General features: G+C 39.1%; 1 protein-coding gene across 1 annotated transcript in view; it reads right to left on the bottom strand.

Moving 5' to 3' along the window:
• MALRD1 (MAM and LDL receptor class A domain containing 1) overlaps window positions 1-24225 on the bottom strand; it is a 450886-nt gene that overhangs the window by 54707 nt on the left and 371954 nt on the right. The window contains 3 exon segments of the mRNA XM_074946044.1: window positions 5345-5411; window positions 8531-8656; window positions 17219-17494. Coding sequence (XP_074802145.1) covers window positions 5345-5411; window positions 8531-8656; window positions 17219-17494 — 469 coding nt within the window.

Here is a 24225-nt window from a genome sequence, read left to right as displayed (position 1 = left end):
CATGCATGATGACCAAAGAGTTGCTTTGCTTTCAGTTTTTAAAACCAGCCTCTGCTCTTACCTTCTACCACCCTCACTCCAAGATCCAAAAAGACAATACCTGTAATATAGCTGGTATACCACTTCCCATGTGAAAATTCAGAATCACAAACAAATATATGTGCCTACACATAGACAAACATATTCACATAAATGCAGGCCATAACTTGCAACTTGTGTACTCATTTCCACCTGGGCAAAGAGGACAAAACAAATCAGAATGGTAGCATTTTACACCAATTTGTGCAGGTGTAAGTGACTACACAAAGTGAAAGGCAGTGGAGAATCAACACCACAGGCTCCTCCCCAAACATTCATGCACAAACTCTATGAATGTTCCCACATAAGTGAATATGAATGGGGGCAAACATAATCAGCCCAAATTGCAATTTGTTTCCTCCTCCTTCAATCTTAAATAAAGTAGAATTTCTTGCTTCCATATTAAAAGAAAGCAAGTTTCAAATGACCGATTTTATTGCCAAAAAAAACTAGGTACTGAAACTGAGGAAAGAAGCAAAATTTTCTGATTAAGTATGGCAAACTGTAGAACATTCCAGTATTTGATATAGTTGTAGCTAGATCAAAGCAAACAGCACACATCTTGGATTGTCTATCAGGCCAATAATGCTTGTGAAGGGAAGTGGGTCTCCTGTACTGACAGCTTTTCTTGAAAACATCATGTGAAAAAGCAGTGGAAATATATAGTTTGTATATCTAAGTAAATCCCATGAAAGTGTCCAATGACAAAGTGAAATTATTTTTTAAAATGTAATTTATCAGAAATCTGCTGGGAGAAACTTATGTTCCTGATTCCTTATTTGCTTAGTTATAAGGCCCCCTGCTCTAAAGTAAGCACCTATCAACTGACTGACAACTTAGCTTTCAACCTTGGTTTCAAAGAGTTGCAGCTTTTTTCAGAGTAACTCAGGTGAATTCAGCAGGAAAAAAATCAGCTAATAATTTGAGTGCAACTCTTAATGTGCCCGTACAAAAAGTTAGTGAGCTGTGCATCAAGTATCACTCTGATGTTACATAGAGATTCCACCTGAACAATGTCTTTCATTAATAAATATACCCATGACACAACAGCTCCCAAATCTTGTCTACTGTTAAAATTAAGTCCAAAATGTTCTAAAATGGCGTTCGTTTACGAGGGCAAAATTTTGTGTCTGCAAATAACTGTGCCTGCATTTTTGCATCTCTAATCACTGTGGATGCCAACATGAGTATTCATGCACTGCTACCTGCAGCGCAATTTGCATTTTTCACTCTGACTTTTCCTTAATAGGCCATGTAATATTTATAAGGTGTGGAATTTGTAGAGACAGAAGCAAATGTATTTGCAGTAATTATCAGCAGCAATTTTTCATTTTATTTACTCTAATGAATCTAGTTATGGTTATAAGCATAATATAGTACATATCATATTTGTTTACATTGAGATTATAATTAATTAAAATAATAATTAAACGATTAAATATTTTAAATGGTATTTTTCATCAAAGGATCTCAAAGTGGTTTACAAAGGTGGGTACAGTAAGTTTTACCCCCATTTTATGGATGTGGACACTGAGGTATAGAGAGATTAAGAGGTTCACATAAAGTCACACACTGAGTCATTGGTAGAGCTGGGAATCAAACCTACACCTCCTGGTTCCCACTCTTTTGAACTCTAAACCATAGACAATAATGCTTCTAACAGGTGAGATGTTGCTTTACATACAACCTACGCTTGGCTGATTTTTCTGCTACATCCCCACTCTACCATCCTTTCAGCATGCATTCACTTATACAACATTTATGTCACCCTCAATCTTTGAACCATTGTGTGTAGATACAAGTCAATTTTAGACAGCCATTCATGTTAGTAACAATTTATTTACGGACTTTTATCTAGTATCAAAAATCCAATGTACTATGGCGTCATTTAGAATTGTTTGTGGGCACCTAGGCTTTCTAAGTACAAATTCCTGCCATATTACAGGATTTAGAATTTGAGAGACCAGCTCAAACACTGAGGAAAATGTCTAGCTACTAAAAAGTTCCACTTTCATCTTTTCATGCAATACTGCAAAACACTATTGTGCCACAGGCAATAAACCACTTTGATTGTGGATTAAAACAGATTATTTGGGTCTCTTAAGAGTGATGAGTGAAAATTTGAGACCAGCTAGCATATTTAAGAAGAAATAGTTAAAAGGATCTTCTGAATAAACTATAATCCTGTAATCTCAGTTCTCCTCTGTAAAATAAAAAGGAAAAGGCATCTTTCTCATTTCAATCTAGTAAAACAAAATCAAACCCTGATTTCTATATTTTGGATAAGAACTAACATTTTCTGAGACACACAGAACCTCAATTAGTAATCTGTGTATGATGTTTCCTTGACATTCTAATCTCTGTAGCTCAGTTGGCTAGATTGTACATATTCAGTATAATTGAAAAACTGTGTTTAATGAAGATATATTTCTAACACACTTGTTTTACTACAGGGCAGGGGATGTAATTACATTTACTGCTTAACAATAGACTATCCTTACAATTCAGGCACTAATAAAAGTATGCCCTTTGTTCTCTTTATAGTGGGCAGATGTAGCTGATCCTAAATTTGACCTGCTATATATCCAGTGTCTGCTTTAAATAGAGGGAAGATAAAACAGTGAATTGAATATATTATGTGTGAACAGTAGTATGTATTAAATGTGAATGTACAGTACTGTACATTCTGTCTGGCTAGTATTAGAGTTAAAACTGTGTATAATCAATTTGGTGAGAAAATATTCTCTTGGCCCCAGCTTTCATTCTGACACTTGCACAGTCTTCTCACCACTATACCATCCCACATCAGAGCAATATGACCACACATTTTCAGTGTGAGCCTCTTATTGTTAAGGCAATGCTTTAGTCACAGGTATTTTTAGTAAAAGTCACGGACAGGTCACGGGCAGTGTCATAAATATAAAGGGAAGGATAACCACCTTTCTGTATACAGAACTATAAAATCCCTCCTGGCCAGAGGCAAAACCGCTTCACCTGCAAAGGATTAAGAAGCTAAGATAACCTCGCTGGCTCCTGACCAAAATGACCAATGAGGAGACAAGATACTTTCAAAGCTGGAGGGGCGGGGGAACAAAGGGTCTGTCTATATGTGTGATGCTTTTGCCGGGAAGAGATCAGGAATGCTCTTCAGAACTCCTGTAAAAAGCTAGTAAGCAATCTAGCTAGAAATGCATTACATTTTCTTTTGTTTAATGGCTGGTAAAATAGCTGTGCTGAATGGAATGTATATTCCTGTTTTCGTGTCTTTTTGTAACTTAAGGTTTTGCCTAGAGGGATTCTCTATGTTTTGAATCTGATTACCCTGTAAGGTATTTACCATCCTGATTTTACAGAGGTGATTCTTTTACTTTTTCTTTAATTAAAATTCTTCTTTTAAGATCCTGATTGCGTTTTCATTGTTCTTAAGATCCAAGGGTTTGGGTCTGTGTTCACCTGTACAAATTGGTAAGGATTTTTATCAAGCCTTCCCCAGGAAAGGGGGTGTAGGGCTTGGGGGGATATTTTGGGAGGAAGACGTCTCCAAGTGGGCTCTTTCCCTGTTTTTTGTTTAACACGCTTGGTGGTGGCAGCATAGGGTTCAAGGACAAGGCAAAGTTTGTACCTTGAGGAAGTTTTTAACCTAAGCTGGTAAGAATAAGCTTAGAGGGTCTTTCATGCAGGTCCCCACATCTGTACCCTAGAGTTCAGAGTGGGGAAGGAACCTTGACAGGCAGTAAACAAAAATTCATGGCCTGTGACCTGTCCATGATTTTTACTAAAAATACCTGTGACTAAAACTTGGGGGGGGCGGTTGCCCGGGTGCCCCATGCGTGCTGGGGCATTGAGTTGCACATCCACTACAGACAGGAACTTAATCAGGTCAAGTAGGAATGCGTGGTGCAGTGGAGTGACATTCACACCAAAGCAAGCCCCAGCTCAGGGTTCACATACAAATCGGTGGGAGATCTTCAGGTCAGGTGCAAATAATACAGCCCCACCAAAGCTGCAATCCACCACTGCTCTATGTTTAATTGTAAGCCTGGCTGGAGACAACTTTGTCAATATACGCCCTGCAGTGTCATCCTTTCATCAGTTATATGAACAAAGGGGCCTCTCCCTTAATTTAAGTTATTACTTTTTATGATTTATCAACTAATGAATTTATATTCAGCAACATGAACTGAATGGCAGGATCCACATCTGCCAACACTGTGCTCCAGACGTCAAACAGATGTTGAAACCTGATCGAGACTTGTGCCTACTACATGATTTTTTCTACCTTGTCTCCTATTATCCCCAGCATAGGGATTGAAGTACCCACCCTCCACAAATGAACCTTCATACTCCCACCAACCTTTTTGGCTGTGATTATCAAAGGGATACAGCAACTGTAGTTTGATACTGTAAGTTTGAACAAGTCAAATGGAAGGCAGATTGAGGCTCCCGTGTTCTTGATTCTTCTCTTGCATTCACCCATGACAGAGACTTAAGGAGGGGCACCAAGCAGGTAAAGCCAACCTCAACTTTCACCCTGATTAGAGGGCTTGATTGTTTTTGCCCACTAGTGTAAACAGCCACCCCAAACTCACTCTCCCTTAATACTGTAGAGATCTTAATCTATCTGTTAATAGTCTATTTGGCTAGCTGGTGGTCCAGCCTGTGCTGAAAATACAGAAAATCACTGCTCGTGACAAATAAAAAGAAATTGCTTTTCAGAAGCTGGAAGGGCATTCACAATTGCTCCCCTGGTTTGCACTGCAACATTCCTAAATGCATTTAACCCCCCCCCCTTTTTTTTTTTTTTTACATAAGTGGAAAAGCAACAGGTGAAATATGTACAATAAGTAATGTTATGCCAGAGATACATCACAAATTAATGAAGAGCTGGGAACATGGCCTGCTGTGAATCTTCCTTGAGATGCACAATATGTCTGTTGTAAACAAGGCATTATTTTTCATAACCATATGTTCTTTTAAATGTTGATGTGCAATATGAGATGGAGGAAACGTTAGGTGTTGAAAAAATAGGCCATCCTAACTACAGGACAGATGAAAGCCATGGAAAATTCTGCTTGTTCGCTAATATTCTTCTCAAAACACCCTCATTATTTGTTGGTCTCTTATTCACTCAGCTACTGTAAATGAGAATAGTGCAAACTCATGCAGTGCAAATTTACTCTTCAGAAATACATTTCCATTGACTGTCATTTCTAATTGTAGGGAACAAAAGAAACTCTTCTCAAAAGAATAAGAGAATGAACCTTACCGGCATAAAGGAACAGCATCTTTGATGATACAAGTTCCTCCGTTTTTGCAATATCCTTCTGGACAATCTAGGAAAATGTAAGTAAACAAAGGTAACTAGATTAAGGAAGATGTAATAGACATTAGTCTGTTCCTCCTGCCAATGCACGATTTTTTTACCTACATCAGATCTTCTACAATTTGATTTTCGGAGGTGCTGAATACTCACAGCTCTCATTTAGTATATCTGGTGTTTTGGGTGCTGAGCATTTCTGAAGACCAGCACTGTAGGTCCTGATTCAGTAACACACTTGGTCACATGCCTATCCTAAGCATATTAGTATCTCCACCGAAGTCAATAGCACTACTTGTGCTTAAAGTAATTCCTATGTTTTGCTGGGTCCAGGCCCTAGTGATTTCTCAGGTCAAATTTTACATGACTCTCATAGTGGGGCTTTTGTCATTCATTGAAACCTTCAGATATTACAATATGAAGATTCCCAACACTATACAATAGAGCAGTGGTTCTTAACCTAGGGTGCATGTGGGGGAGCAAGATGCCCTTTCTGGAGATGCGAGACATGCCAGATTTTTTTAGAAGGTAAATCATCAAAAACACAAATTAAGCACAGGCACGTAAGTACAACTACTTTGTTTCATAAAACCTATGTATTTATTAACATTATATATTTTTAATGATTACTGTAATACACAAACAAAAACTATACCTAGGTTTAAAGAACTGACCTACTTCAACAATTTTTGATAAGGGGTGTGAGAACATATTTTGAGAACCAAAGGGGTGCAGTAAAGGTTAAGAACCACTGCAATAGAGAAAAGAGTTAGTTTAGAGTGCTGAACTTCCTCGACTGATTTAGTGCCTATGTCTGATATTCTTATTAATAGTTTAAATGTAAGGATGAGATAAGAACAGATGTTCACCATCTGCTGTGTGACCAGTCTTTTCATTAAAGACTTTTCATAGATATATGTTCATACAGCTTGAGGGAAATCAGTCTTAATAGAATAAGATGTTTAAGAAGAAAGACTTGCCAAGCCAAGTGTTGTTATGGACGTTCACCACACCTTGGGTATTTGGTAGGCATGAGATCAACCTAAGTTCACATATATTTTAGCATTTACAGATTTAATTTTAAAAAATATTCATTCACAAAAAAGCCCCAAATAAACCAAAAACAAAACCCAAAGGTTTTAATAGTAACAAAATAATTTTTACAAATGTTTGTTATTAGTTCCTTTTAAGAATATCTGTCTTGTTTTATTTACTATTTTATTACCACTGAATAGTCTCCCACATTATAGTTATATAATTACAGCAGGGTGGTACATGCTCCTCTAAACTTTCAAAACAGTCTGTTGGAGTTTATACCCATGGCAATATCTATAGCAGTAAAACAATTTAGGCTGCTATCCTGCAACTCTAGGCACATGCAAAACTTTACTTTAAGTGAGCAGCCTCATGAACTTCAATGGGGCTAGTCTCTGGAGTAAAGTCAAGTATGTGACTAAGTTTTGCAGAATCAGAGGCAAAATTATTACTTACTGGTATGCGCAGTGAATTCTGTGGGCCTCCTTATCTGAGTAAAGTTACATGCATGCCTAAGACCCTGATCCTGCAAAGATTTGTACATGAGCTTCACTTTACACATTGTGACTAGTTCCACGGAAGTTTGCAGGATTCAGCTCTTAATGACAGAACTTCCATTAACAACAATGGCAGTGGCTCATTGCTTTGAAAATGTATTCCAAAACAACAATGATCTCCTGAGGTCCCTTCCAACCCTGATATTCTATGATTCTATTAATAGAAACCAGATGGCATAATCTGAACAATAAGAAAGTCATTGGTCAGATAACACAGTTGCAATTTTGTGAGACTGAACAAGTTATTATAACCCCCACCATTGTCCTGATCCTGCAATTGGCTGGGCATGGTATGTGGCATGGCTACACTCCAACACCTATGTGATGCCTTGCCTGGACACAGGGGTCTATTGGTGTTAGAATCAATGGCAGGATTTGGGCCATCTTCCTGGAATGGGGGAAAATGTATGACCAAATTCACTGCTGCATCGAGTCAGATAAAAGAAATAGTATGGGCTGTTTGCTGGAGAAAAATAAAAGAAAAAATATCAGATTAGTTATTCCATTCAGATACCGGAATTTCCAGGAAGATAGTGTGGGAAGCAAATTATTTAAAAGATATGCCACCTGAAAAGCAGTAGAAGGCCCTTTTTTACCTCTATTCACATTTACTGCTTTATGTTTACCATCTCACAATCCTCTACATTTAACTGAATATTGAATATACTCCCTTGCATTTATAACATTCACTCAAAACATTAAAAAATTACCAACGATAGATGACAACATCTATTTACCAAGCATTTTATATTAACTGTGAATTTTTCATGGTAAAATATTACTCTTTCATATAATAAAACATAATATAACCTATATTTCTGGTCTAATTCTTTTCCAGTTGCTCCCCCAGAAGTCAGTAAATGCTTCGTATTAACATCTGGGCACAGAATATAGCTTTATGGATGCCTTGTGAGTTAAACACTTTGTATAATATAACAAAATGTGTGTTCTAAAGATGATTTTCATTAGATATACTGCATTTCCTATTTTTATCCATTATTTTTCTGTTGTACTAAAAATATTAGGCTTTGCAATATTTTTATTATGCTAAGATGCATTCTCTATTTCCTGTTTTAGGCCCCAGTCCTGCACGTGCATTGTGCTTAACTTTAAGCACATTAGAAATCCCAGGGACCTCCAAATGTTCAATTCACTTTACTGGGACTGGGCCCCAGTCCTGCACGTGCATTGTGCTTAACTTTAAGCACATTAGAAATCCCAGGGACCTCCAAATGTTCAATTCACTTTACTGGGACTACTTGCATAATTAAAATTAAGCCTATATGTTTTCAGGATAGAGGTTTTACTGCCATTCAATATATATATACCAAGAAATATCCCCACTTCAAACAGTCACCATTTTTTCAATTTTTACCCCACTCTCCTCTCTATACAAATAACATAATGTTTCAAATTCATCCCTCATGTAATCTGACTGAGCTTCAGCAGGATGATTCTGTCAATATTGTGCACCATTTGCAGGTTAAATAAAAAAACTCTATATATTTCTATTGAAATGATATTTTGATGTGAAACCGACTACCTGAACAGCTGGATTCATCAAGACTGAAATCAAAGCAGTCTGCAATACCATCACAGCGCTTGGAGACTGGAATACATGTATTAGTTGATGCACACAACAAAGAACCATTGAAGCAGTCCTTTGTGGCTGGAACAAAGTAACAAGATGACACGGTCAGACACATTTCCTTTATTCATTGATAAAACACTACTGGAAAACTATAGCAGCTTATTTGTGTCAGAGTACATAAATCTGGATCGGCATTTCCATTATAAACTTCCATTTCAGAGGTGTACAACTTAGACATTAAAAAAGACAGCTTAGGTTGCCGAATCAAGCTTTTACCATGTTCAAATCCTGGGAGGGGGTGTTTATATTTGATACGTTGTTGGTAGAATAAGGTGCAATGCTTAATGAAAATCCACAATCAGACATCAGAAAAGATAATCAGCCTGCCTAGATAACTCAGTTATAAAGATAACTGAATTAATTCTTAAACATAGAACAGAAAATTTCTGTAAATGTATCCCATTTTGTTTCTAGAAGCTAAACACTATATATGGTTGATGTAACAAAAGGGGAGTAAGGCTACATTAAAAATCTAAACCTACAGACATTTGTCATGTTGTAGCATTCAGTTATATTCTCTAAACTCATCTAAAGGAATTATAGAGGGGAAATCTTGACAGAATCACATAAGCCTCCAGGTAATTCATTATGGCATCACTGATTCTATAAGATGTACCCAGTGGTTCTGCATTCTGTCCAAGGATCTAACAGCATTTTGTCACTTTGAGAAATATTCCAGCTAATGAAATGTTCTGTGGTACTGTCCCTGAGCCATTATTTCTGAACATCTTGGTTTAAGGGACTGTGAGCTAAATTCTTCTCTCCATTATGCTTGCGTAAACCAGGAGTAACACTCTGTTTTCACTTGAGTTAGACATATCACCAGTGTAACTGAGCAGAGTTTGGCCCAGATTTTAGATTTATAACAAGCATGAGAGAATTTAGGAATATTTTAAATACTCTAAATGACTGGATTACACCGAGCCAAAAGAAAACGCTGAATATAAAATACTGCACTTCAACCTTGCAATACGAATATTACATCAGATCCTGCCAACTCTTGCTAATGAAGGCATTCTCTCAGATGACAAGTAGACTCCTAGGACTAAAGGTTCACAGGATCAGGTCCATAAATCTTACACACTGCCAATTTACCAAGGACTATAAATATATATGAAATTACTAGTCACTTTAGGAAATATTGGCTAGTTTTCCTCCTTTTGCATACATCACAGGGATCAGGTTTCAGAGTAGCAGCCGTGTTAGTCTGTATTCACAAAAAGAAAAGGAGTACTTGTGGCACCTTAGAGACTAAGAAATTTATTTGAGCATAAGCTTTCATGAGCTTTAGCTCACTTCCTCGGATGCATTCAGTGGAAAATGCTTGTAGCTTGTGTCATTTGCACACAAATACAAGTTTGTGCATATAACTGCAGTAAGCAATAAATGCATCCAAAATCAGGGGTGAAATTGCATACAGCCCTGAGAATTTGATATTTAAAAACTCAAGTCTTTAACCTCAGCAATTTCACTTATATCTCTTAGACCTTTTGTATGATTTTTCTTACCCACCTATTTTAAAGAAGCTCCGTGTAAGGATACATGTAGTATTGCTTATGTTGTTTAATGTACACCATGATAAACATAGGAATTCTGTACCTGGGCTACATTTAAGTTGTGCTCAGCTCAGCTTGTGTTGTGGAGACAAATGTGGCATACAGCCACTTCTACTTTCCCCAGTCTTGGGACTGGCTCTCCGCTAGACTGATATCACAGGGTAAAATAGAGAAATCTCTGGGCTGCTTCTCTGCTTTGTGCTGGCTGTCATTAGTCCCAAGGACTGTTTAAGTAGCTGGCGATTGTTGGGGCACAGAGATGCCCTGAACATGCCCTTTTCTCCCCAGTTTACCACTTCTCCACCCCCTACCCCTGTACCGGGGAGGGCGGTGAAGAAGTTGCTTGAGTGGCTCTGCACCACCCTAACATTCCCCTTCCAGAGGTTGGATCTCCTTCATGACTGCATTGCATCACTGCAGTGGGTGTTAAGAAAGGGAATATGGCTGAGCTATCAATGCAGCAGTAACTAACTTTTAGAATTTTCTGACTTTTTAACATTGATATTTCTACTTTAATATTACATTAATGCTTTGGATTCAGTCAATACACTCGGTCATTCACACAGCTACAAAGGACTCCAGCAGAGTTATAATTAAATGTCATGAGAGACCACCATGTGTTTTAAGGATGCGGATGCCAAATGCAGGGATTAAAATGGGAGCAAATGGGTACAAATACTCAGGTTTGCATCCATAATTCATTCCGTAAGTGCAAATTAAGTGTGTAAAAAGAAAAGAAAGAAAGAAACTTTTTGAAAATGTATGATTTTAACATTTGTCATGTCTTTGGAAGTTCATAGGTGCACACCACAGATCCATTTTATTGCACTGTAGCGAAATGAGAAATCATTTCTTATTCATTGCTGTTAGCAGTTAAGTCAGATTCTACTGGAGGCATGTGGAAAGTAATGCATACACCCCTCGGGTCTTTATGTTTATTTTATACCCTTTCCATTTTAGATCATGCAATTTACAAAAAAAAAAAAAAAAAGCTGGTGAGATAAAGAGCCCTTTCCTAACATTAGGAGTGACAGAAGGGCTAGCTAAGCAGAGCATTTGTAAAGGCAGCATAACTTGAAGCTTCTGTTGTAAAGAGCAGCAAGAAATAAAATCCACCATATGAATAGATATAATACAACATTAACATGACACTGCACAAGCAAACTGTTCAGTGACCGATGCAGGAAATTTCTTTCTACATAAATCTTTAAATCATACATGGCAACATTTTTGTGGTGGTGATGGTGGTTGTAGTAGAGATGTGACTAATGCATTTGTGTTTGTTTCTCTTTGCTGTGGCCTCTTTCAGGATTTATACTTTATCTCTAAAGAACACATTTTGCCAACCTGTCTTCATCCTGGGAGATGATGCTATCACTTGATACAATCTGGGACTGAAACAGGATGAGCATTTTGTGGCTTTCTGTTCATACATCCAGGTAAATGAAATTGTGAAGGGAAATAGTACACATGAAATGAGAGGAGAACAGGGCCTGATCCAAAGCCTACTGAAGTTGATGGGAGTCTTTCCATTGACTTCAATGCTTTGGGTGAAGCCTTTCAAAAAGAGTAGCAAAGAAATTTCATTGAAAAGGACAGAACTATGGTTGCTCTTTGGAAGGAGCTGATAAAAGAGAATTAAATGGACAGTGGGGGGAACAGAAAAAATGTTTACTATTTTGTTAAAAACGATCTAACCTAAAAGAATGACTCTGGTAGTCATCAAAGCTTAACTGCACTCTGCTATGTTCATTTATGCTGAGGAAAAATTTAAATTCAGAAAAATCACAAAGATCTTCTAAGAAAACATCATCTGACCTGTGTTATTACATTACATACAGAGTGTGATTATTAGCACAACACTCAGTTTTTTTACAGAACGTGCAAAAATTCCAATAAAGTAAACTGAGTTTGTAAGATAGGTGTTTCCTTTTCCCCCTTCTGCTTTTCCTCTGCTGACAAATGTTCATGCTATCTGACACGCCAAAAGTAGACAGCAAGAGAAGATGAATGCTGCAAAGCCCTCAAAGCATACCAACAGCAAAGAGAGAAAAGTCTGCACAATAGTAACCACCCTGCAGTTCAGTTCCAAAGCATCACCAACCTCAATTGTGATCTTGAGAGAGGGAATGTCAACTGTCATGGCAGTGTTATATTGTCAGCTATCATATTGTAGGCATAAAACTATCAAACTTTTGGAGTAGGGATGTGATGGTAGGTTTGAATAAGTTTCCAATCCACCCAAAATTCCTGGGTTTAAGATCTCAGCATCGAGCTGTTTGTTCTTTGAATATGCCAGGAATTACTTTGCCTGCCTCCCAAGGTGTAGCTTTAAGATTGAAAGATACAGAAGTAATATTTCAAGAGCATTGGAACTAGTAGTGGGAGACATGTGTGATCCCTGGAGCACACAACTGGCCTGGTGGACTGGAGTTAGGATCTTAGCCTTAGGACATAATGAGATAATCTAGAGAATATAGGGGACCAGCCTAGGGCAGAAAGAGGTGGCTGCGTATTGAAAACGGGGACTTTTGACACAGCCAGACTTTGGATCCCTTGAAGTAGGTAATGGTCTAAAGACAGAAACATCCTGGAGCTTGTGCTTTCATTGATTCAATTTCAGAATTTTCTACAAAAACACAGAGCTCAATTTTCAGCTCAGATTCATAGGAAAGTTCTTCCACATAGTTTGTAAAATCAACCGCTGAACACCTCTTGCATTGATTGTGTTAGATACAGTATGTGATTGTCTGCATGGATAACATGTATCAACAGAGACGACTGAAAAATCAAATTTCCATCCAGCAGGAAAATCTGATATTGCAATATGTGTTTTCATACTGAAATGAAACATTTGGTTTTAGCTTATCAACCCGGAATGAAACATTTTGGGTTGGGCAGCATTAATCTCTGTGTCAGCCTGAGCTGCTGTAGTGCCCCCTGGGAGTTGGAGTTCCAGGTCCCTCATGCTTTCATTCTCCCCTAGGACACAGGTTGCTGCTACTATAGCACCAGAGTTGCTTTTGAAACTCTAGTGAGGTCAGGAGTGTTCCCTGGAACACTGAACTGGCAGAATCGCAAAGCAATGCAGCTGAGTGATCTAAGAACAAAACCAGAAATGCTTCCAGTTATGTCTATTAACAGAAGTACCATACAGTCATTTAAAAACATTTGTCACCATGGTTACTCTGTGGAGCAGTACAGTATTATGGGCTGCACTCCTCCCTGCTTGATTAATAAAATAAAATCCTTTTATATGCCTTAACATATTAAATAAAATCTCTGTGTGGTCCATTTCCAATATGTGCACTATCCATGTTGACTCAGAACTCCCTCAGAATAGCTATCCAGTTCTGGAAACCCATTCATCATTGCTCTTTGTTTAGCACCAGACCCATCAGCAGTATTTTAGATTTAAGGAAGATCTCCTCCACCTTGTTGGACCTTGCAAAATGGCAGCCTCCTAGGATGCTCTGTTTCAGCCACGCAGTTTAATTAACACAGTAACTCCTTGCTTAACGTTGTAGTTATGTTCCTGGAAAATGCTACTTTAAGCAAAACGATGTTAATTTCCTCATGAATGCAATGGGGGGGTTACGTTCCAGGGAAATTTTTTTCAAGAGACAAAAGACTATATTTTATATATATATTGTGACAGTGTCAGGCCAGATGGCTACAAGAGAGTGGTCGAAGGTAGATACATTAGTTCCAGGTTAAGCAGGTCCCTTTTCCCTGGGTAAGATAACAGGGACTATTCCAGAACACTCAGGAATGTTCTAGAACTAATTAAGGCAGGCAGGCTAATTAGGACACCTGTAGCCAATTGGGAAGCTGCTCGAATTAATTGAGGCTAATCAGAACACCTGGTTTAAAAAGGCTGTCACTCCAGTTAGTGAGGTGTGCATGTAAGGAGCTGGGAGTGAGAGGACATGCTGCTGGAGGACTGAGGAGTACAAGCATTAACAGACATCAGGAGGAAGGTCCTGTGGTGAGGACAAAGGTGGTGTTGGGAGGAGGCCATGGGGAAGTAGCCCAGGGAGATGTAGCTGTCGCACAGCTGTTCCAGAAGGCATTCTAGACAGCTGCAGTCCACAGAGCCCTGGGCTGGAACCCGGGGTAGAGGGCGGGCCTGGGTTCCCCCCAAACCTCCAAACTCTTGACCCAACACAGGAGCTTCCACCAGAGGTGAAGGTCTCTGAGCTGGTCCCCGACCCACATGGTGGATCAGCAGAAACTGCGGGGATTGTTCTTACTCTTTTTTCCCCATGCTGGCCAGTGATGAGGTTATCTGAGTGAACAGCATATTTGAGCCATGAAAGTGGCCAAACTGAGGGCTGCTGTGAATCTCTGAGGCGAGCAAAATCTACCAATAAGCACAGGACACACCAAGGTAGAGGAGGAACTTTGTCACTATATATATATATATGTATATATATATATATATATATACTTATACTGTATATATATATATATATACAGTATAAGTTTTAAACAATGTAATACTGTACACAGCAATGATAATTATGAAGCTTGGTTGAGGTGGTGGAGTCAGAGGATGGAAGAGGGTGGGATATTTCCCAGGGAATGCTTTACTGCTAAATGATGAACTAGCACTCAGCTGAGCCCTCAAGGGATAACACGTTGTTAATGTAGCCTCATACTCTACAAGGCAGCAAGAATGTAGGGACAGGAGACAGAATGGCTGAGAGAGAAAGAGACACACACTGTGTGTGTGTGTGTGTGTGTGTGTGTGTTTGTGTTAGAGAGAGAGAGAGAGATGTGCATTGGTACTTTAAGTACGCTGACTCCACTCTAAGTACACTGCCTTTTTAAGTAGATCAGCAAGTTGAGACAGCAGCTGCTGCCAGCAAGCTCCCTCCGTCCTGGGCTCTATCTGTCCCCTGCCTGCTCTGTGGAGATGGCCTGATGGGGTAAAGGAGCAGGGGGGAGGGGGACACCCTGACATTAGCACCCCTCTCCCCTCCCCCCCTTGCACAGCAAGCAGGAGGCTCCTGGGAGCAGCTCCAGGGCAGAGGGCAGGAGCAGCACGTGGCAGTGGGGGGAGGGACAGCTGAACTGCCCAGAAATTGACAGCCTGCTGGGCGGCTACTGCACAGGGAATTTAGGGGAGCAGGGAGCTGATAGGGGGGCTGCCGGTCCACCCTGGTTCCAAGCCCCCACCAGCTGGCTGCAACAGGCTGCTCTTTCTGCAAGCAGTGGACAAAGCAGGCGGCTGCCACACAACATTATAAAGGAGCATTGCACAACTTTAAACGAGCATGTTCCCTAAATGATCAGCAACGTAACAAGGAAACAACGTTAACCAGGACGATTTTAAGTGAGGAGTTACTGCACTGTAACAGTACCAACCCTTGGCTGTAGATGCTTCCTAGCTGCCGCTTCCTTCAATTACTTGCACAGAAGCTTTCTATCTTCTCTCAGTTTGCTCTCTACAGTATCTCTTCCATGCCATGTCCCACTGCACCCTCCCAGTCTTTTCTTCTCTATAGATCATCCCTCTGGAAAGGGTGATCTCCCTCTCCCTGTTCTACCATCACATTTCCTGTTGGGTATTTCCTTGCACACCTTGAGGCAGCTACAGTGGAGGACATAGACTTCAATACTGTCCCTGCCTTAGAAACACTAGATGTACCTGCATGTAACACCAGATAGGAGCAACATCCCTCCTCAAACAGAGTTAGCAGGCAACACCCAGGATCTCCAGAACAAATACCACCTAGCTGCCAAGGGGATATGGCTCTTACAGAGAAAGAAATGGAAGATACCGTGGGAGTGAGGAATGAAACATATGGGTCCCTGCTCTACCCCACTAGTCCTTCACTGGACCCATGATATCCATTCTCCATGGACCTGACCATGGGGACAGCAGTGTGGGGAATGAGGAGGAAGAGTGGGTCTGGAATGCTCCCTTAGAATCATAGAATATCAGGGTTGGAAGGGACCTCAGGAGGTCATCTAGTCCAACCCCCTGCTCAAAGCAGGACCAATCCCCAATCAAACCATCCCAGCCAGGGCTTTGTCAAGCCTGACCTTAAAAACATCTAAGGAAGGAGATTCCACCACCTCCCTAGGTAACGCATTCCAGTGTTTCACCACCCTCCTAGTGAAAAAGTTTTTCCTAATATCCAACCTAAACCTCCCCCACTGCAACTTGAGACCATTACTCCTTGTCCTGTCCTCTTCTACCACTGAGAATAGTCTAGAACCATCCTCTCTGGAGCCACCTCTCAGGTAGTTGAAAGCAGCTATCAAATCCCCCCTCATTCTTCTCTTCTGCAGACTAAACAATCCCAGTTCCCTCAGCCTCTCCTCATAAGTCATGTGTTCCAGACCCCTAATCATTTTTGTTGCCCTTCGCTGGACTCTCTCCAATTTCTCCACATCCTTCTTGTAGTGTGGGGCCCAAAACTGGACACAGTACTCCAGATGAGGCCTCACCAATGTCGAATAGAGGGGAACGATCACGTCCCTCGATCTGCTCGCTATGCCCCTACTTATACATCCCAAAATGCCATTGGCCTTCTTGGCAACAAGGGCACACTGCTGACTCATATCCAGCTTCTCGTCCACTGTAACCCCTAGGTCCTTTTCCACAGAACTGCTGCCTAGCCATTCGGTCCCTAGTCTGTAGCTGTGCATTGGGTTCTTCCGTCCTAAGTGCAGGACCTTTCCACAGGTCTCTCCCCTTTTATGTCACATGCAATTGTTCTTATAGAGTTTTCCTGTATTCTGCTCAAGAAATGGATTGGGCATTTGTTCCCCAACTCTGCTTCATTACTTGCCTCTGATTAGTGGTGGGAGGTTTGAACAAGGAGTTAACCACTGATGATCATACCATAAATGATCCTATATGATATGCAGATACAAAAAAAAATATGTTCTTGGCTGTGAAATCATACTAAATTTACTGGATTTGGATTTGTTTAGTACAGCTGTATTATACTTTGTCATTTTATGAAAATAAGATAGCATGGATATAACTACATCACTAAATGTAACTTACGACAGTCAGTTTCATCTTCATTAAACTGGCAGTCAGGCATGCCGTCACATCTCAAGAGTGATGGGATACAACCTTTATTTGCACACAGGAACTCTGTTTCCTTGCAAAGCCATGGAGAAGCAGTAGTAGGAATCTCAGTAGGACAATTCATTTCATCAGTTCCATCTGTACAATCCGCTACCCCATTACATTTTACAGCAAGAGGTACACACTGCTGTACATACACACAAGTGAACCGGTCAGTGTTGCACGTTGGAGGTTGGGGTTTGGCTGTTCCTAGACAGGTGAAATAAGACCAAAAAAGGAATATTTATCACATCAGTCTTGAAGTCAGAATATATCCTGACTCCTAGGGATTACTGGGAAGGCAATTCATTTTGCAGATTCAACTCTTCTAATTTGATTAAAAATTATTTATAAACACATTCCACCCTTAGTATAGTATTCACTATTGAAAAGTCTGTGTATCACCTCCCTGTTTATTTTGTTGCAGCATTTTTCTTGCAGAGCCTAAATGCACCATTTATTTTGATTCTTTTGTTTGTACCTTGTTTGTGCAGGAGGTACAAACAAGGGTTGCTAAAAGTTATCTTTCACCCTATATTAGAAAAAGGTTTGTAAATATTTTTGGCAGCCATCAACTTATAGTGCTCCTCTTTCAATGGACTTAATGGATTAAAACAATAACAAAGAAGGGTTATATAAGCCTCTAGATCAACAAGAACATTTCACACAGAAAGCTTTTATGTACTCCAGGGTTTACCCTTAGACATCAACAAAATAGCAAGGGGAAAATTTTCACAGGGTAGCTGCAAAGAAAACTATTTTGTTATATCAATGTATTGCTTTGATTCTGAAGCATAGCTTCATTAAATGGGGGAATTAACTCAAAGGAAGGACTGTATAATGGGTTTTCAGGGTACAATTCATCAGCAGCACAAGCAAAAACTGTACAGTTATGTTACCCTTTTGTGATGCCAGCAGTTAGTCAAAAGTTGGGGTCTAATGGCTTGTTTTGGTCAAGAGGAGAATTTGACACTGGAGTCAGGTGTTTCTCTGATGCAATCCTGTTTATTTATAAAGAATGTACAAAATCTTGTTTCCCTGAACACAGCATGAATCAAACAGCAGGAGACAGTTTCTTTGGACAGTTCCAGGCCTCTTTTGAGCCAGCACTTAGCCTAAAAGCTCTCTCTTTAAGCTTTTCTCAGAGTCACATTACCAGTGCTTGTTCTAGCTGTATCCTTGCTTTTCTGCTGTTTCTCCTGCTTTTCTTATACAGACAGACACACACACACCTCCACAAACAATACCCAGTAAAACACCACCACCCACATGTGTCTTGCATGTGCCCATGTTTTGGGTGGAGGCTGTTATTGTTTCAACTATCTGGTTCCAAAAAGGAGCTGAACTATTTAATATGTTTATCAATAATAAAAAGTATCTCTTACACCACAGTTTCATTGAGGCTTAACCCAACACATAACATTTGTTTCTAGAGCTGAAAAACACTGGAACTATTTTCTGTGAATAATACTCAAATGAATTTACTTCAGCATTGCTTGGGCTCCTTTTTGTGTGTTTGTGTGTGTGTGTGCAAATATATTAGTGCAATAGAGTTTTACTGACACAAATACTCATGGACATTTTAAATCTACACATGTGAGTGTTTGTGCTGGAAGTGCTGGTGTGCTCATCCATCATGAAATAGAAGTGCAGTAGAACCTCAGAGTTATGAACATGAAAGTTAAAAACTGACCAGTCAACCACACACCTCATTTGAAACCAGAAGTACGCAATGAGGCAGCAGCAGAAACCAAAAAAAAAAAAAGAAAGAAAAAAAAAGCAAATACAGTCTAAATAAATACTAAAAATAAAGGGAAAGCAACATTTTTCTTCTGCATAGTAAAGTTTCAAAGCCGCATTAAGCCAATGTTAAGTTGTAAATGTTTGAAAGAACAATCATAACATTTTGTTCAGAGTTACAAACATTTCAGCGTTATGAACAACCTCCATTCCCAAGGAGTTCATAACTCTGAGGTGCTACTGTAATAACGTGCAACTTATCTGGCCGATCACAACTAATCAACAGTGATTGAATAGACAAATTTGGAAAAAAATCATTATGTTCTTTCAGATTTGAAGAAATTGCAATCATCTTGTGAATACTCTGCAAAGAGAAAGACGGGCTACAGGCTAAATTCTGTGGATAAATAATTTCTTGCAAATTCTGGTCCAGACTCTTTGTTGTACTGAGTTTTTGTTCTGTACAACAGAGAGGGAAGGAGCCAACATGGAAGTTTTTATGGCTCCCTGATTTTCTAGTGTGTTCTGTTCCAACCAGGGCTCTGGTGGAATTTACAGAAACCTGGAGGTTGCACTAAACTCTGCCAAATGGTAGTGTCTGTTGCATTCTGGTCATGCCCTATGTCTGCTCCCACATATTCCATACACCAGGATTCCTGGAGAGGGTGTCAAAAGGGCCTGATTATGCAGTCTGTGTCCAGTATAACAAAGATCCCCCCATTGGAAAGATGTGTCTGATTTCCAGAGCCTTTGTACTGTGTGAGTGCAAAAGGTACAGATAAGATCAGGCTGGAGAATCTGGCCCTGTATGCTCAATTCTCTTTATATCTAGATGAATGTGCAGCATACCAGTAAGCCCAATGATTTACATTACCACCAACAGTGTTAAAGACACTACATGTCAGACAAACAGTTTTCCCATTAAAGCCAATGGGAGTTTTGCTATTGACTTCAACAAGAGAAGAAGCAGGCCTAAATCTGGAAATTCACCTGTGGTGCCAGCTTGTTTTATTAAATCATGTGAATGATGTTACATTCATGAATGATAAGACTTAGCCAACAGGAGTGTAATGTGGGGACACCCATGCAAGTTTTTGTTTGCTCATGGGGGTAGACCCTGTGGACAGCAGCTGCGCTGAAGAAATGATTCCGTCAGAGAGACGACGTGAAATCGTGTGCTACTGCTGCAGTGAAGCAGGGCACCTTGTACGGGAATGTACAAATGAGGCTATACCCTTTTATATTTTCCTTTGTCTTCCGTGCAGCAATCACTGCCAACTTGTGTGCAACACATTACAGGACCAGGACCTATGACAGTAGAAAGTCTTTATTGATGTACGATTGGCATCTAAGAGAAGCGCTCCACAATTGACAATAAGCACTTCTTTCAAGATCTAGCTGCTTTACCATTCAAATAAACAGAATTTATAATATTTTTGTAATAGCCCCATCTAGTGACTTCCAGTAATATTATAGGGAAAAAGAGCTCCCATCTCCTGCCCTGACTCTACTACTCTAGACACTGACATTTGACTCTAGACACTGAGATTTGAGAAATCTCTGAGGATGATGTGGGTCCAGGACAGAAAATGGCCTTCATACTACAGGCATATTCCGGGCCCCCAGTGTCCTGAGAATGGTGGTGCTGTGATGCTGGATGTGCTATCCTTCATACTCTGGCCATAAGGCATACTTAAAAATAGTCCTCATCAATTGTTTTGACACAGTAAAAATTATAAACTACTGGTTTATGTCAGAATGTCAACGTAATCCTCCTACCCAAGATTAGAATGATGAATTAACTTTTTAAAGAAAGTTTTCAAGATCTGTGCAATGTCACATGTACATTCCAATCACTGCTGTTTCAAGCATCTCATTTTAAATACTGTCTCTAGCCATGACTAAAAGTCTTTGTTTTTATTCTGACAGATAACTAGTTTAAGAATTTCATTCTTCTCTTTACCACAATATCTTTGCAAAGATCATATTCACTATTTTTAGCTGTTTTAATTTTAAAAGCAGTATTGGATCCATATATAATTATTAAATAGAAAAAATGAGGTACTCAAATTTTTATGTAATGTTTTACCATATGTTATAACTTGTTTTTTGCTTTACAAATCTATTGTTTTCACTTTATATATCTTCAAAAGGCTCCTAAATAATAGTTATATTTGGCTGATTGATTTTAGGAATTTATTTACATCACATAGTAAATAATTTAAGAGCTCAGACGAGATGATTTAATGGTCCCTTCTGACCTGTAATTTCTTTAAAATATTCATAGAGTTTAACATATTTTAACCTTTTCAATTTTTTTTCCTTTTCGTTCTGAATTTGGGCTAGATCATTGTTAATGGAACGACTCAATTTATGTAACGGTGGCAGAATTGGGCCCAGGATGAGGATTTAGTCCAGAGGACACAAATTATGCCCTTTCTTATGCCGAAACAACATTAGTGAAGTCAATGGCTGAATATGGCTCACTCTCTACTGATGCAAACTTTTGTAACTGACATTGTTACAGATCAGGTAATGTTACTGAATCGGATCCAGGTTTCTAACCTCCCCCAGCTTCACGCTCAGAGGTATTTGAATTTGTGGTTCCATTTTGAACCCTATGTCTAGTTTTATATATACTTCTGGCTCATAAAATGCTGATAAATTCAAGCATATGGTCCTGATTCAGGAAAGGGCTTAAGAATATGAACAATATCATCCTGCTTCAGTAAAGCATTCACACACATGTATAAATGCTTTGTTGAATTGTGGCTTAACATTTCTGCTTTCCTGACTCCCTCCCTGTAAATCCAAAGCAACACCTCTGATGTCAGTGGAATTTTCTAAATTTATGCCAAATCAAGTATCGCTCATGGTCTTTAAGACACAGAAGTAAAATTTGTGCAGACCTGACTTCCATACTACTATGCTGTCTTGTTACCTCCCCTTTTATGTTAACTATTCCACATTTTCTATAACTTTAAATACACTTGGTGAAATTATGCTCCAAATGACAGCTGATAAAACATCACTGAAGTCCATGGGGCTCCACAATGTGTCCCCCAGAGGGTAACTTAGCCCTAACACAGAAAGTAGGTTATAAATGTTTATATACAGAACAAATGAAATGTTTGTGCTAAGAATATTGAGCATTTATCAAACATTCATTTGTACCTAATTACAAAGGATTCAAACTCTTTGATTAGGACTGGGTAAGTCTGCTGTGTCTAGTAACTAATGCTAAATTGGAATGAAATCCCATTCAACATTGTCATTAACGCAACATTAATTCTTTGCATTCAAAGCTACTGTCTATTTTGGTATTTACACCTACATCACTGTAGTATCTGGTACTGACATATTTCATCCTTAATAGTGGGAATATTTAAATTGTTTTCTTAATATTGGGGAGAAAAACTAAAATATTAGGGATGCAGTGAGGTTTCGAAATGTAAAATGCACTAATATGGCTGATAGCAAGCTAGTTGAACATCAGACTTTGAGAGCTTCCTTCATAATAAATATCCTGTTTTAGTGAGTTGCATAGTGGCCTATTCCTGTGACAGCTTTAGAACTGACACATACCTATTACATACACATGAGCATTATATACATATTGTGTGTATAGATAGGTGTGTGTCTGTACATGTAAATATGCACACAAACATTGTATATATTACATACACACACACCGTATATAAGAAGGTGAGACGTGTCTCTCTTCTTCCTCCAAATGTGGAAAAGCTGTTCCCACTCCAAGGCTGAACTCTAATTTTTCCTGGGCCTCAGGAAGGAGTAATTTTTGGGGGGGAAATTCCACATTTGAGAGAGAAAAAGGAAATACTTGTGTGGCAGGTCAATTTTTTAAAATTGCATTTGTTTGAAATTTAGAATAAATCTTGAAAGTAGTGGATGGATTAGGGTGAGCTGGGGTCAGACGAGGTGTTCAAAGGAACATGATAAATAAATGTATCATGCAATTTATCACATGGATATCAACTCCATATATAAATTATGCAGTATTAAAAAGGAGACTTTGCAAAAGCTGAGAGAATAGCGGGAAAGCACAGCTATGATAACATCAAGCTAAATATAAATTTTGCATGTTTGTCAAAACCAGAGGTCTTGAGCATAGAAGTAAAACTGACCCATTGGCTTAGTACATCTGAATCTAGTTGTTTTTATAACTGCTTACTTCTGCTTTTGACATGTGGTGCATGCTAGTGTTTTCCTAACAATGCCCACATACAGTAAGTAATGCTAAGCAGTTTCATTCAGTAATGAATAGTGGTTTATTTTTGCCCTCAGATGAAGGGCCATGAAGTTTAACTCATGTACTTTCTTGAGAGAATAACTTTTATTGCAACACCTGGAAACCAAACATACAAGCTTTCAAGAGCCAATGTTCGTCCATTTACTTAAGTGCTGACTAATTGTTGAAAAAAATACTTCCCCAGTCACTGAAGGATAGTGACTTGTACTTAGGGCAGTATTATTTGCTACAGCAATGTACTATATTATATACAGTTCATCCACCCATCCAAAAAGGGGTGGGAGTTAAGGAGGGCAGGGAGAGATAATGCTGTACAAAATCATGTATTCCAAACAATATATCATGAGAAAACTTGAACTTCTTCAATTTAGACTGGATAGTCATTCAGAGCCAGGTCTGGGAGATACTGAGGAATGCATTCAGTATAAGGACATGGAGGGAAAAACAAGCCAACCAAAAACAATTTTACAAGATGTAAAGGGAATATTATCATCAATACTCTGTTTTAATGAGCACTGAAGTGCATTTGGAACTGTACAAATAAGTCCTGCCCCAAAGAACATTGCGCCAGATCTTCAACTGGTATAAATTGTCGTAGCTCCATCGAAGTCTATGAAGCTATGACAATTTACACCTTTTGCATAATACTAAATAATTACATGGATCTGTGCTGTATAATCTGTTTTGTCTTGTACACTGCCATTCATACCTACAATACATACAATGAATATTGAAATTTAAAGGAAGGTTTTAAAAATGTATTTAGCAACCACTTTAGGTGAACATGGTACAATGAAATTCCATTAACAGTCCAAAATCCTCCATGCACCACCTAGCTGTGTTGGGCATAAGGTAGGGGTGTACTCTGATCTCAGGCCTGCTACTGCAACCTGTGTGCATGTGGAACTCTCACGGAGGTCAACTGAAA

This window comes from Natator depressus, chromosome 2 (assembly GCF_965152275.1).
Source record: "Natator depressus isolate rNatDep1 chromosome 2, rNatDep2.hap1, whole genome shotgun sequence".
NCBI lineage: Eukaryota > Metazoa > Chordata > Testudines > Cheloniidae > Natator > Natator depressus.
Note: the sequence above shows the minus strand (reverse complement) of the source record. Positions and strands in the feature narration are given on the sequence as shown.